The sequence below is a fragment of the Penaeus chinensis genome, chromosome 37 (assembly GCF_019202785.1).
Source record: "Penaeus chinensis breed Huanghai No. 1 chromosome 37, ASM1920278v2, whole genome shotgun sequence".
NCBI classification, from domain to species: Eukaryota; Metazoa; Arthropoda; class Malacostraca; order Decapoda; family Penaeidae; genus Penaeus; species Penaeus chinensis.
The window spans coordinates 1,010,657-1,026,537 of record NC_061855.1 but is presented as its reverse complement, the minus strand read 5'-3'; the positions used below and the strand labels follow the sequence as shown (position 1 = coordinate 1,026,537).

Here is a 15,881-nt window from a genome sequence, read left to right as displayed (position 1 = left end):
GGCAGCCATCATGCATACCATAGACTCCGAGCATATTGTGAGACTGTATGGTGTTGTGCTGGACACAAATGCCCTAATGCTGGTATGTACGAGGGGAAGGGAGGTACTTTCGTGTTGAAGAAATGCTGGTATGCAGAAAGACTTCAGTTTTGTGTTAAATAAATAGTAACCTTTTTTTTTTTTTTTTTTTTTTTTTTTTCTTTTTTTACTTTACTTTACTTTAAAGTGTACTTTTTTATTATTTCCTAATTTTCAAGTACCAGTATTTGTTCAGCTTGTTCTTGCAATATAGTGTGTAAGAAAATGTTTGTGAGCTACCTGTACAATTTACAACAAGGGCAAAATACGAATGAAAGCACCGACTAACTTCGTGTTCATTGTGCCGCAGGTAACAGAACTGGCTCCTCTTCGGTCTCTGCTCGAGTGCATCAAGGAACCCTCTCTAAGAGTGAGTTTCCCCGTCACGTCACTCTGCCACTTCTGCATACAGATTTGCGATGGCATGTCCTACCTTGAGGGCAAGAGACTTATTCACAGGTAATGTGGCTGGTGCTCGGTTACAGTGTTTGTCGACTTCTGTTGTGTGTGCTGCTGGCATTGTTTATTGAAGTACATATGTATATTTTTTTAATGGAATAATAAGTTGTATAACTAATATCAAATTCATGTATATGAGATATCTGCTTAGATTTGATTTTTGTTTGAGATGGAAACCTTTTCTTAGCTTTTCATGTTAGTTTATAAATGTCTCATTTCTTACAGAGATTTAGCTGCAAGAAATATCTTGGTGTTTTCCAAAAACAAGATCAAGATATCAGACTTTGGTCTATCAAGAGCTTTAGGTGTTGGAAAAGATTATTACCAAACAAATTTTAATGTTAATTTGAAACTCCCAATTGCATGGTAAGTGTTTGGTCTATTGTGAAATTGATTTTTGTTATGATGGATTAAGGATATACCTTTTATTTGTGAAGATATTCTGTGAAAAATAGTGTTGTAGGGCGGCAGATATTTGGACCTTAACCTTCAGTGACTTGTAGCCCAAATCTCTTTCTGAAAGTTCATTCCCAAAATACTTGTATATTTTCCTTGTTGTAACTGAACTCCAAAAACTCTTTCTCAGGTGTGCTCCAGAATGTATAAATTACTTAAGATTCACATCTGCCTCGGACGTGTGGGCCTTTGGAGTAACTCTGTGGGAAATGTTCAGCTATGGCTTCCAGCCCTGGGCTGCACTTACAGGACAGCAGATACTAGAAGCTATTGACGAGCCAAACTTCCAAGTATGTATTAGGAATGCTGGTAATGAAAGGAAATGATATGTGTGATGCATTATGGCCTTGTACTCATTTCTTTTGTAGATGTGTATGGGTGTTCAGTTTACATTTAAATTTCCTTCCTTTCCAGCGTCTTGAACAACCCGAAGCTTGTCCTAAAGAATATTACACCATAATGCTCAAGTGCTGGCAACATGACCCTGCAAAAAGACCCAAGTTTGCAGATCTTATGGACATCTTGCCTGATGTAAGTGGACCTGAAATCAGAAGCAGAAATCAGATTGAAACATGAGACTTTAGAATATGTTTGTTTATCAAAAACAGTATTATCATTATTTTTATTCATGTACAGGCATGAATATGAGTGCATTTATTATGACAAAGATATCAAAACTAGTGACTTCTTCCAGTGCAAGCCAGAGCAAGTCCAGGTAGTGCGGGATTGTGAGGACCCTCCGACCACACCTGGAGGCAAGAGGGACCGACTGCAGTACTCTGTTGGAGATGTCATCACTGTCTTAGATAAAAGGTTGGACTATGATTATGAATTTATATTTGGTCATTCTTTGTTAGTGTAATAATATACTGATAAGGGCTATGTTTCCTCTTTATTTAGAATTTTGTAACTTTTGGATGGCAGTAATGATAAAATCTATGTATTAACCTTCTAAAGGTTCTATATGAAAAAGCATTATGCAGACATCTTGTATAAGATTATTTTTCATTTCTTTTAATTTTAATCTTCAGATGTGGTTCTAATACTTTCTTGCTCTCTTCTAGACCCGTGACAGACAACCCAGGAGTCTGGAAAGGAGTGCTGAATACAGGGAAGACGGGACTCTTTAACCCTGCCAACACTGTCACTTACTTGGGCACGAACATTCCTTCCAACAAATCATCTTTCCAGAGAGGAGGTAGTGTGACCATAATTTCTGAGTAATTAAATTTATGATACTGTTGTTTTGCATAGATATTCACAATGAATTTATGGAATTTTTATTTATCTCTATGTGCTCCAACCTGCAGATGGCAAAAACCCTTACTCTTCACGACGCCGGCTGAGGCCAGAGATGATATCTGGGCCTCAAGGAGATTTCAAGCACACCGGACACGTAGGACTGGACGGGGCATACTTTGGTGATGTCTCCTTCCTCGGAGATAAGGTCCAGGCTGGGAGATTTGTTCAAAAAAAGCTTGATAAGGTCAAAGTGTGTTTTGTTTTTAATTAGGCTAGTGTCCCTGTATCACAGATTGGGAAATGGCTATGGGTATGATATGGGTATCTTTTGTCTTTTATTAATTTTTTAATTAACAATAGAAGCAAAGCTTGTGCTCTCAGGATTCTCAGTAACAGAACTTGTAATAGTAAAACATATTATAATAGGAAATATATTTCAGACAAAGATAGTGCTTTCTTCCTGAAATCTTATATGGGACTTCAGCCCATTCATGTTAGGATGACTTCACATCAGCTGTCTGGTCCAAGTTGTGCACGCTAAACAGTAGTGCTGTGGTCGCTGAGGAGAAACAGCCCCTCAAAAGTAGGCTTAAAGCCTCTTTTTAGCCATATTAAAGAATCATAAGCCATAGCCAAGAGCAAAGAGAGCAGGGTAATTTTATAGTGAGTGGATTAATAATTCTTATTCTTTGTGGACACCTACATCAAAGTCTAGTCTGGATAATACAGAAGTCTTTGTATTTATTTGGAACATATTATTGATATTTGAACAGATAATTTTTTATAATGAGGTATACTTGAAGTTCAGAATGGAAATATTAAGAATGTGGATGGTAGAGCAAAGGATACTTGGATAGACATATTCTTATATCCTAAATACATTTCCTAAATAACTAGGCCATGCGTCTCCTTGGAATGGAAAGCATGACGAAACTTCATGTAAATACCACAACAGTTTTTCTAAGATGAGGCAGACTTAAATTTTCAATTGAGTTAGTTACTGAGAGTCAATGGGACAGTCATTAGATTTGGTTTTATCACTAGTTGGTGGTGATGAGGAGCATGCTGCTGTTGAGCGTACTAACCTTTTTGAGCAGAAAGCGTAGGAGGCTTGGAAAAAATCTTGTACTGTATTGCATATTTTGTTCTACGTGGGATCCTTCTTCTCATTGATGATGCGTCATAGTGCATGTATTTTCTTTGATTTTTACTTTATGATGCTGTATGAGTTTATTGTTGGTTTATTGAGCAGCTGATGTTTATCTTCTGTTTTCAGTGGCAGGCATGGTTTAAAGTACAAATACTTTTCTTTTTGTTTTTTTGTTTGTTTTTTATTTTTTCATTTAGTTGCTATGATTTTCTCATTTTTTGTAACAACTATTAAATTGCTTTTTGATTTTTTATACCTTCAGAGTTTTGGCAGTGCTTGTAGTTCTTGCTTTCAATACTCTTCATTTGCTAGACCTGCAGTTTACTAGTTTCTGAAACAATGGAATGAACTTTGACACATCAAGTATCATTAGTGAACATAGGTGAAAGTAAATTACAGTAACAAGTCAGGATTGCACATTTATGATATTTTTTACTCATCTTCTACTTATTATCTTTCCCTGAACAGTATCATCAGTTGCCGAAGCAGATTGTAACCCCATACAAGCCGTCGGATGATCATGATCAGTCTACATCACTGACCCGTGCAAGCTCCGATGTTTCAGACAGAGCGCCATTACTAAAGAAGGTAGAGTTTTTTTGTTTTGTTTTTTTCTTCTTTTTTTTCTTTCTTCTTCAGTGCACAGAGAAAAGAATCCTCATGAAATTCTGTATATTCCGGTTTCTTGGTAATCCATATTGTCCATGACAGGTGGGCGACAAGGGTAAGTCTGGCCCAGCAGCTGAGCACAACTGGTCAGACACAGCCAGTGAGGACCAGCCAGACAGTCCAGCTCGCACACGGCAGTCAGACCATGAGTACCACGAGATCTCTGACGAGGATGAGCCTTTGCCCAAAGTGGAGGTAGGAAAAGTTAGTGAAAATCGTGATGGCATTTGTAAATTTTTCTTATATGGACCTTAATCTGTATAATATTTTTCTGTGGCTAAGAACACTTTTGAGTCCATGTGATGTGTATCAATACTACTCATATTGATATTTGGGACAAGTTCCTCATACAGTTATTTCTTTACAACAATTCTCTCCCTTTTCATAGCCGTTCCGGAGCAGCTCTTTCGACTTGGGCCCAAGCCTGATGGACGAGGTATTCAAGGCCCTTGGTGGTTCTGCATCCTCTGGCCCCTCATCTCTGGATGCCCCTGGCTCACTCCCCCCTCTGACACCCACACAGCAGTCGCAAGCTCTTCTAGAGGACAATGAAAACCATAATGTTAAGAATGAAATCAAGGAGATGACTACAAAGTTCTCCAACAAGGAATGCTCCAAAAAGAAGCAGGCTATGGTATGTACCATTATGTATGGAATTCGTTTTTATTAAGATCAACATACCTGTTGGCCTGTAAGATGTACCTTGTTCCAGGGAAAAAAAAATGTAAAATATCCCCTTGGCCAGTATGCCCTCATCACAATTGAGAAGCTAAATTCCAAATGTATAAGGCTTAAGGCTCATAAGATTTTTTTTTTTTCTTAGAATTCCTAAATAGTTGGTGAGAGTGAAACAAGTGATCTTTCTACTTCAGCCACTGTGTTCTCCCTCTCACTAAGGAATGGCATAGTGGACGATGAAATGCATTTTTTCGAACCCCCTTTTTATGTTATATGTTATTGTGTCCCTGCATGAATGTCAGTGTGAGATCCTTTGTTTATGTTGTTTGGAAGGTTTTGGATTGAAACAGGAAGAAGAACAAATGTCCTTATGTGATGGTAATCATTTATAATATTTTGACTTGCAAGTACCTTATGATATCTACCATTTATCAGATTAAAAACCTTTCACATATGACTCATTTGTTATGAACTTCATTAAAAGTTACCTTAGAGCAATGAACTGATAAGTGTTTCTGCTGTTTTTTTGCTATGGGTAAAGATTTTTAGGAAATGGAATGTTATTTGTTCATTTTCTGAAGCTGTTATGGAAGTGTTACCATATGTCAATCCTTGTCCATTATAATAGCATGAATTTGTTTCATCTTCCTTTAAGAGCTCACTGATACTAATAAGAACATGACTGTTTTAACAGCCTAATTATCTTTCTTCTTCTGAATCTATTGAAGCTTAATCATTCCTACAGGTGAAGCCAATCTCGGCTGCAGATCAGCGTACCTTAGACTCTGCAATAGCCATGGCTAATGCACTTGCCTCCAAAAGTATACTGGAATTAGATCGTAATTTGGAAAGTTCGGCGGACTCTGATGGTGTCCCGGACTCCCCCATCACCCCGTCATCTCCCAGTAAACAGGGAGGGTCTCGCTTTTCCTTCAAGTGAGTGATAGGAGTTCATATTATGTGTAGAAAAGGAACTTGAAAGGAGTCACTAGGAAATATACTGTAAACAGCAAGTGGTATAATTAGTGCTTTGATTCCCATATATAAATATATGTATCATAAACAAGAGAACATTGGCATGTGAGTGGATGTTTGTGCCTGTGTCTCTCTGTGTGAGTGTTTATGTGCATGTGTGTCTACATGTGTTTTATTTTTTTAATAAACATGATAGATGTTATTTGATGTAGTTTTCAAGGAAAAATTGAGTGTGTTTATTCGTGCAAGTTCAGTTTATTGATGGAAATTATGAGTTTTCAAGGGATATTGCATTTTGCTGTAAGCAAATATATATATATATATATATATATATATATATATATATATATATATATATATATATTCTTTAACAATTACTCAAGAAAGCAGATTTGTATTCTGCTGAAGGATCTGATTCTCTAATGTATCATGAAGAATCGTACCAAATGTGTTTACAGAATGGCATGAACTACAGTAGGCACTGTGAAACATGTCACAAGGATATCAGAAGAAGAAACTGAATTTGATGATTTGTACCTTTTGCATGATGCATTGTGAAAGTCTGCTTTTAATATTTAATAATATGAAAATTATTATATATTTGTTTCTTATTGTAGATTTTTTCTATATAAATGTGAAAATGTGTATGTATGTATTTTCCTTTGATATTATTTGTTTATGTATATTTTGTTTCTTCTCTTAGATTCCATTGCAAGGGAAGTCCAAAGCCAGAGAGACGTCACTTTAGTGCTGAAGCTGCATCTATACCAGATATTCAGGTAAGTTTTTTGTTCATAGACAAAGAATTCACTTGATTTGTATTCTGCATTTGCATACTATTGAATAAGATATAGTGTGATTGAGTTGCTGGGAAGGTAAGGTAAGTGTTTGCCTGTCCTTAAACTCTTGTCCTTAATGAGGTTTTTGATCATCATCACTAAATGAATTCTTCCAGTCATCAGGCTCCTCAGCTCCTCAGGGGCAGATCGCAACTTCCTTTCAGACTTTCTTCCGTCCTTGAGTGATCTTGCTTTCACCCTTTTGTGAACTGGGTCATCATTACCTCAGCATTTCTTCATTGATTCCTCTTTCTCACTTTCTCTGAGGTTTGTTGCCAGGGGTGATGAGCAGTTGAAATAAGATGAGGAGCATGTCAGTGTGGGGTTTCTTGGATGAAGTTGTTCAGTATCACAAAATTATGCTAGTCTTCACATTCAATCTGACGAAAAAGGCTTCACATCTTGTAACATTCCAAATGGAGGATGAGATGTAGATGTTATTTTTTTCCATATTAGCTCAGAATCCCTGTCTCCTTTTTCACCAGGAACACTTCATATTTCTTATTGTCATCTGTCCGTTGCAACTGTCCTCATCTTCCATCTCTTCCTGATCTTGTAGTTTGCATTTAGTATTACATATCTTAGCATTAGTTAGTCATATCATAGATATTACCTGGGAATGAGAGCCTGCCAGAGGAGGAGGTAAGCTGATGCAAGAAGCTGATAGAGATGCATTGTAGTATTGGAAGTAAGAGCATAATTGGATTAGACTTGCATGTAAAACAGAGAACCAGGACTTCTTACTTCCTAATAGGCTGTGCTTGCTCAGCAGACTATCTATGAGAATTAATTGGGCACACAGGTGTCCAGATTTACTTTGTATGGTTTAAGGTTGATTTAAGTACACCCATTACCATTTCTTTGCATTAAAAAGTATCCTGTGGTGTTACACTGACTTAGACAGGTTTTAAACTGGGTGATATTTACCTTCAACAAAATACAGTATCTTGGCTCTCAAATTGGCATGTACATTTCTCTCTCTCACACCTATTTCACTTTACCCTCTCTTTCTCTCCCCGTCATACACCCCTCCTTTTTCTCCCTTTCTCCCCCTGCCCTTCCCCCTCCTCTTTCTCCCTTTCATTCGCCCCCTTCCCTCCCCCCTCCTCTGTCCTATACCCCTCCTCCTCCCTCTTTGTCTCCTCTATCTCTCTCTCCTCCCCTTCTCTCTCTCTCTCCTCCCCTTCTCTCTCTCTCTCCTCCCCTTCTCTCTCTCTCCTCCCCTTCTCTCTCTCTCTCCTCCCCTTCTCTCTCTCTCTCTCCTCCCCTTCTCTCTCTATCTCTCCTCCCCTTCTCTCTCTATCTCTCCTCCCCTTCTCTCTCTCTCTCCTCCCCTCTCTCTCTCTCTCTCTCTCTCTCTCTCTCCTCCCCTCTCTCTCTCTCTCTCTCCTCCCCTCTCTCTCTCTCTCTCTCTCCTCCCCTCTCTCTCTCTCTCTCTCCTCCCCTCTCTATCTCTCTCTCTCCTCCCCTCTCTCTCTCTCTCTCTCCTCCCCTCTCTATCTCTCTCTCTCCTCCCCTCTCTCTCTCTCTCTCTCTCTCTCTCTCTCTCTCTCTCTCTCTCTCTCTCTCTCTCTCTCTCTCTCTCTCTCTCTCTCTCCCCTCTTTCTCTCTCTCCTCCCCATCTCTCTCTCTCTCTCTCTCTCTCCTTCCCTTCTCTCTCTCTCTCTCTCCTTCCCTTCTCTCTCTCTCTCTTGCTCTCTCTCTCTCTTCTCTCTCTCTCTCTTCTCTCTCTCTCTCTCTTCTCTCTCTCTCTCTCTTCTCTCTCTCTCTCTCTCTCTCTCTCTCTCTCTCTTCTCTCTCTCTCTCTCTCTCTCTCTCTCTCTCTCTTCTCTCTCTCTCTTCTCTCTCTCTCTCTCTTCTCTCTCTCTCTCTCTCTCTCTCTCTCTCCTCTCTCTCTCTCCCCTCCCTCTCCCCCTCCTCTCCCCTCCCCTACCCTTCTCTCCCCTCCCCTACCCTACCCTACCCTTCTCTCCCCTCCCCCTCCTCCCCCCCTCCCCTCCCCCTCCCCCTCCTCTCCCCTCCCCTACCCTTCTCTCCCCTCCTCTCCCCTCCCCCCTCCTTTTCCTTCCTATTTTCCTCCTCGCTTTCCCATTTTTTTACATGTACTTATCTTTTGCCACTCTAAGCCTCTCTGTTTCTCTCTTCTCTTCCTTCTCTCCCTCATTCATCATCTCTTATCTTCCTTCTCTCCCTCACTCATCATCTCTTCATGAAAAGTCTATATCATACTTTCTGATGCAATTTCCATCTCCTTACCAAATTTTGGATATTTACACATCTTGTGAAACTGAAGTATCATTTAGACAAACATACCCAAAATTAGTATTAAGTTCTGTAAAAAGAAAAAAAAGTTCTTTGAATTGGGATGACTGCATTGTATTATGACTAATACTACTAACATCCAACCTACATTATATCACGATTTTCTTTTTTTTTCTTTTCTTTGCAGTTGATCGATGAAGACATAGAAAATGTTTGATTTGTTGGTGGATTATCATTTTCACCTTAACTTGGAATTAACAATGCTTGTATTTTACCCCCACTTGATTTTATTTTGTGTAGTGCATGATCTGTGTATTAGTGTTTTTGTTCCGTTTTGATGGTAGACGCTGTAGAAAGATTTTTGTGTGTTTTGTCAACTGCATGATGTATTTTATAGTTTGTTTTTTTAATTGTGGGAAAATTAGCCCAGGAAATTGTTCTTCAATTTTTTTCTTTTTTGTTTTTTGTGCATATACAGGCATGCAGAGTCTATACTATATTTCTTTCTCTGTAGTGGTATTACTGATAGTGATCCATGTACTAAATGGAGGTGGGTTTAATAATCCCCATTTGTTTTATCTACTGGACTTGTGTATCTATCAGCTGTTATTTTAGTGCACACAGGTTATATATATATATATATACGTATATATATACTTAATGTTACTGATTATTTTTTCTTCTCTGTGTTTATAATTTCAGTACGAATCTCCTGCATTTATAACTTGAATTTTATAGGACTTTTTGAGATGTGTTTCTTGAGAGATGATGTGTACGAGATGGGACATAAAATGTTATCACAAGAGTTCTTGTCTTCTCTTTTGCACTTTACATGTCCACAAGGATTTCTCTTAGGAGTATTTGCTTTCAACTACAGAAGTGGATTTAATGGATTCTGTTTATCATTTGGATATTTAGTTTATTAAGTTGATAAGGGAAAGTTTTCCTACGGAGGTCTTATATGACGTCTTAATCATTTTCTTTGAGAATCGTTTTGTAAGTCGTTGTCAAATTCATATGATGAGTTAATAAAGAAAAATATAACTAATAATTTCTTTGTTTAATATTGTCAAAAACTTTCTTGCTTAATTAATTTCAATTAGCTGCATTTTTTGATGATTAGTGCCTTTACATAGAAATCTAAAGGCACTAAATAAGATATAATCACGTGTTTTGATAAGTGAATAAGAATAAATGATTGAGTAATATTTGCCAGATTTTACAAGGGCTTCATTCTCATTTTCCGTAATGTAAAATGTGAAATGTGTATATAAAGGTCCAAGGAAGAATTCCAAGAATTATTTTTTAATTTTCCAGAATTATAATTACATCTCTTATGGCTGCAGATGACATATTGTACATATTCGTCTCTTAAACATAATACGATGAATCTTGAGATAAAGCATGCATTAGGATTATCTTGATTTGCACATGATGTAAGGGTTGAATATATAATTTTCCATCAGAGTTAATAGTTCTGTGAACCATGAGGAAAGATCCTAAGAAAAGAAAAAGGAAATAGCTGTATGGCTGTTGTGGCAGATTTCATGTGTATTTGCCATTCCAATGTGAAATTGCAAGGGTCCACTAGTCCTACTGCATGTTATGCATGTCCACATCTCATGTAGGTGTTGCTGTTTATTATGTAGAAATATATCCTGCTTTTTATTTAACTGGACAAGACCACTGGGAATGTAGTGGCTTAACGTTGTGTTTTTCTTTAATTTTGTTTTTGTTAGCATATTTGTTTTCTGTTTGCCCCAACACAGTCAAGTATATCAGAGGAGGCCAAAGAAGTGTACAACTCTCTGGTGGAGCGACCAGGCCTGGACTGTGAACCCTTGGCCTTTCGCAGTGAGCCAGAGCCACCTGTGTGTGAGCCAGAGCCTGCGGAACACAACCCACTGAGGATGCTTCGAGCTGGGGTCACTGTCAGGCCCAAGATTAGGGGCAACAAACACAACTTTACCTCAGGCTCCAGCACAATAGAGAGAAGTCACGGGATGAAGTCTGGAGGGGTTCGGGAAGGGTTAACGACCACGGCCAATAATAATTTTGACCTTGGAACACACCAGACATTACCCAAAGGTTTTAAGCATAATAAAGTCCCACCTCCAGTAAAACCAAAACCTTCTCCCTTAGTCATACCTAACTCTGCCTATAACGCTAATAATGAATTCGGGGAAGTCAGCACGACACCGGAAAGCACAAGCACTGACGGTAGCAATCAAGATTCAGTAAATCCTCTCCCACTCCCCCCTCGAGATCGAACAAGACAAGCTGCACCCCTTACTAAACCCCGCCATCAGAGAAAACACCCACTCATCATCCCTGGTGGCGTGACCAACTCTCTGCTCCGAGGGGGAGGTCACGTGCCAGCGTTAGCGAGCGTGAGTGACAAAAGTGAGCACACCAGCAGTCGGTTGGTCATCCAGCATACCCATAATCCCTTGCTGGAGACTCATGGCACAGCTGCAGCAACTACATCACCAGCTGATGGATTTACTAGCGATGAGGCTACGAGCCCTTCTGGTCCTAGACTACCACCAGCCAAACCTCCTAGATTATTTACGTGAGTAGTGAGGACTTGTAAGGGCGTTGAATGTATGTTAACTGCTGTACAGTACTGAATATGAGTGGTTTTTTTCCTTCTTTTTTTTTTATTAATTTTTTACTGAATTAATTACCTTCACAAGTGTTGAAGATTCTAAGGACTGAATGAGCCACAACATTTATGATTTTTAGTATTAGAAACATATTCATTAATGGATTGTTAGATAGGCTTAGAGATAATATTAAGTATGTTTGTTTGTCATTCTATATTGAAATTGTATCAAGAATTGATGAACAAAAAAGATAAGTATCATATCATGAAACTGTAAAGACTTTCATAAGGTCTTGCAATTAATATCATAGAAAAAATGTCCATTTATAACCAATCACAAGTGTTTTGTTTGAAACACAAACATCGTATCACATCCGTTTTAGTATACACAGTTATCAAATTCATGTTCAATATAGATTTTTTTTTTTTTTTTTTTTTTTTTTTTTTTTTTTTAAGACTCATTTTGATCATATATAGTAGGTGCCACTCATGAGTGAATGAAGTTTCATGTACAGATATGTGGTGCTAGTGGCATTAATAAGTAACCAAGTTTTTGTACATAGGATAGGAGCCATACTCATTTTTGACTGTACAATCACCCTATTCTTCATAACAGAAGTACGAGTGCCCTGGATGACAGCTTTGAGAGTCAAGTGGCCAGTGAGATGGATGCCTTGGATGACATTCAGGAGGAAGAGCAAAGTCTCTCTCCTGTAGGTCCTCTACCTCCTCCCTTTCCTAACTCAGATGCCTTCACTAACTCTTCTGACCCTCATGTAACCACTAATGGCTTTGGGGAGGGACCAGGAGGCGGCAGTGGGTCCCTTTACCAGTCTGGGGATCATGTGTCTTGTGAAGACCTGCTGGACTTTGCCATGGACCGACCCAACTCGAGGCGGACACAGGGACCCGCCCGAGGCACTCAGTCAGATGAAGTCCACATCATGCAGAAAGTTCTCAAGAATGAGGTTTGTGCAGAAAGAGATGATAGGGGATAAATTTTGTTTTTCATGTAGCCCAGTATATGCAGCTAGTCAAGGAGATGTTATTTATATTTTTGGAGCTATATGGGATGACAGATATATAGCATACAATACTTTAGAATTAGTCATTGTTTGAAATTATTATTGTTATTATTTTTATTCAATGTTAGTACAACATGACAGTATTGTAGAAAAAAAAGTCATACTTTGTGTATATTCCTCAATTGCTACATGTAATGTCATACTTTATCCACATATGTGTAAATGTCACCTAATAATAATTGGGTAGGAAATAACTTTACCAGTAGTTTGATTCCTGAAAAAGAAAGAGCTTTGTTTCCTTGCATGTCCTATGTATATAACTATTGTTTTTCTTATTCTACTTTAGCAAGTTTCACCTGAAGAATGTGTTGTGGCCCTGAATGAATGTGAGTGGGATGTGCATCGTGCCCTAAAGCTGGTACATCTCCAGCTTCTCTTGATTGTTCACCGGGTGCCCATAGAAGTAGCTCGCCATACACTGGCCTCCTTCTCTTGGGACGTGAGCAAGGCTGCCTCCTACCTGATGGCCACAAGAGGAAGTGATGAGGACACGGCACAAGTCTGATCTGCTGTGTTACTAGTGAAAGTCAGCCCGGTGTAATGATGACGGTTCATTCTTTTATTTTTTTTTATTTTGTGTTATTTTATTTTTTTAGTTATATATTCATTTGTCGTTTCATTTAGGGGGAGTTGTCTTTTCTTTAAGGAAAATGCTTACTCAATTTGTGCATTCAGTAATGTTTGTTACTGAAAAATGTTAGAAGACTGATGTGATTAAAGAGCAACAAAAATGTCAAAGTCAAGACAGCAATGGAGCAATATCATAAACTAAATGCCTGTCATAGAATGCTTAGACAACCTTTTCTGTGGCAGCAGTTTACTAACTCATGTATTAAATATTGTTTTTCCTGTTGCAGTATCATTACTCTTCTTGAATCTTGGATGTTGAAAATTGAATTGTTGATATTTTATTGTCTCATTAATATTCTGGAGACATACCCTTAAGGTATGAAGCCATTTTCTTTTTATTTTTTTCCAGATGGATACTGATTAATGTGTCTATAATGTGTAAAAAGTTACCAGACTCAGACTGAGAACATGACGTCCGTACTTAGATTTTACGCCAAGTAAATTTAATCAGCCGTCCTTCATGCCTACTTAAATTGCCTTCAGTTTAAGCAGGTGATGAATTTATGCAGTTTGTAATTAGCATTAGAGAAAAGATAAATTATTTATGACATCCAACTTTTCTTCTCTGTTTTCATTTATCTGTGCCCATAAAGCCTGACTCTCCAAAAGTCTTAAGATAATTCTCATTTCATTAATATTAAGGTAGATCGCTGCTCTTCGGTAGATGTTCTATTTTCTGATACTGTCGAATAATGAATGCTCCTTTTCTGTTCATATTTATCAGTAATAAAAGTTTCTGAGGGTTTGTAATTCTTAGGGCAGCTGATGACTGTCATATGATGGATAAATAAAATAAATAATCTAACATCCGTAACCATTAGAATGAATTTTGGTCAAGTTTGATATTCCTATTAAAGTATGAGATGGTTTCTTTATTATTGTTTAATGCTTAATGATACAGGGAAGCTAATGTATTTGAGGAAGTTGTATTATGCTGCTCTTAATTTTTTTTTGTAAAGGTATTTCATATTTTTATTCATTCCACTATTGAGAATATGTACAACTACATAATCATATTGTTTTCTTTTTTCTCTTTCTTTCTTTTTTTATTATTATTTTTTTTAAGTTACTGGAACATCATGTGACATGAAATTGCAAAGCCCTCAACTGGAGAAACATTTTCAGAATCAATATAATATGGTAGTAATTCCACATGCTGTCATTTTATTATTATTATTATTATTTATTTATTATTATGTTTTTTTTTTTTACCTCTGTACATATACATATTTTGTGGTATGTGGATGTGGGAGTTACATTTTAATGCAGTTGTTTAGAATATATATTTTTATTGGATGAGTAATTATGTATCCAGTTTAGATTATGCAATTTTTAGGAGTAAATGAACAAAGTTTTTTTTTTAAGGATAGGAAATAGTTTATATTGAAAAGGCCGGTGTTTATAAACTAGGCACTAATTGTTTCTAAAAAAAATTTATATTGGTATTGTATAAAACTGTCAGGAATAGATTCCAAGCTTAAGAAAATAAGCATGAATGGATATGCATTGTAGCTATGAAACATGTATTAAACTGTTATCAAGCTGAGTAATATACATCAGTATAAATATGTTAAGCAACTGACATAAACCTTTTATCAAGTAGAGGTATTTTTTAATAGTTTGCCAACGTCTGATGGATCCCCTTTGCTTTTGCCCAGTTTGTGTGTTCAATAAGCAAGAAAAAAAAAGTTATATTTATTTGTTAGTCTTCCAACTTATAGTTATATTAGGTGTGTATGAATCAAGAGATTATTAATGAGCTTTAATCTTATTATTTTGCCCCATTTATATATGAATATATTTTCATTTATGCACTTTAATTTTGTATTATGTAGGTTTTTTAAGCATTACTGGCATAAGAACATTATGATGTCTTGTGTCATCCTGTAAGAACCATAGGTTTTTGGAACTGCATTGTTGCATATTTTCATACTTTTGTATTTTTATATGGTCGAATCATGTCTGGTCTGCAACAGTATGTATAGATTAGGAATCCTTGTTGGGGGAAAGATATTGAGCAGTCTAGTCTTGAAAGCATAACGACTGTAGGAAGTTCACAGAGCTTGCTGTGTTAGCTCCAACCTTCAGTTGTTTTGAGTTATACTGAGATGTGCAAGATACTCTGTGGTTGGAAGATACTTGCCCATTCTGCAGTTATTAAGGTATGGAGCTATGTTTGAAGGAAGTGCAATGTTTGTATGCCTGTAGCTATATAAAACCTTACATCTTGCAGTCCTTTTTATTATTTCCTGAAGAAGAAAGATGCTCTGGAATTGAAATGCTATCTGTCATATATGCTTATGTCATTTACTAGAATGCATTTAATCCCAAATGTTACACCATATTACCAGGAGTTATGAATTAATTATTAATGGTACATGTAAGACACCAAACTTTGGCTGCAGGAAAATGCCTCGAGAAAATATGAAGCAATGTCACCATGTCAGGTTATTTAGGCATGTTCCCAAAATATGTAGGCAACTGAAAGAGTTGTAATATATATCAGTGGATTTAATGTACCCAGTCACTGACACTATTGAAGCAAGAGCTGTCTAGTTTCTGAGTGACTTATGAGGTATCTAATGCTTTGACTTGATTTTTGAAATTTGGGCACTTATTTTTCCATTTTTAAAGAGGTTTTGTTCTTCATTATGTTTGAAAATATCAAATTATAAAATACAAGCTAGGTGTAAAAGTTTAATTTCACTATATTTTGCATCCAATTCCTGAATTATAAAGAAATGAAGCTGAAG

The 15,881-nt window shown here is 37.2% G+C and overlaps 1 protein-coding gene across 1 annotated transcript in view; it reads left to right on the top strand.

Moving 5' to 3' along the window:
- Nucleotides 1-15,358, top strand: part of LOC125045205 (activated Cdc42 kinase-like) — a gene marked incomplete at its 5' end in the record, with an annotated part of 17,867 nt that extends 2,509 nt beyond the window's left edge. The window contains 16 exon segments of the mRNA XM_047642340.1: nucleotides 1-82; nucleotides 389-537; nucleotides 763-903; nucleotides 1,124-1,283; nucleotides 1,408-1,524; nucleotides 1,688-1,806; nucleotides 2,058-2,191; nucleotides 2,304-2,479; nucleotides 3,854-3,973; nucleotides 4,097-4,258; nucleotides 4,443-4,688; nucleotides 5,478-5,668; nucleotides 6,411-6,486; nucleotides 10,578-11,380; nucleotides 12,030-12,381; nucleotides 12,785-15,358. The exon segment at nucleotides 1-82 is cut by the window's left edge and continues 68 nt beyond it. Coding sequence (XP_047498296.1) covers nucleotides 1-82; nucleotides 389-537; nucleotides 763-903; nucleotides 1,124-1,283; nucleotides 1,408-1,524; nucleotides 1,688-1,806; nucleotides 2,058-2,191; nucleotides 2,304-2,479; nucleotides 3,854-3,973; nucleotides 4,097-4,258; nucleotides 4,443-4,688; nucleotides 5,478-5,668; nucleotides 6,411-6,486; nucleotides 10,578-11,380; nucleotides 12,030-12,381; nucleotides 12,785-13,003 — 3,247 coding nt within the window. The 3' untranslated portion in view covers nucleotides 13,004-15,358.
- Between the last annotated feature and the right edge of the window lie 523 nt (nucleotides 15,359-15,881).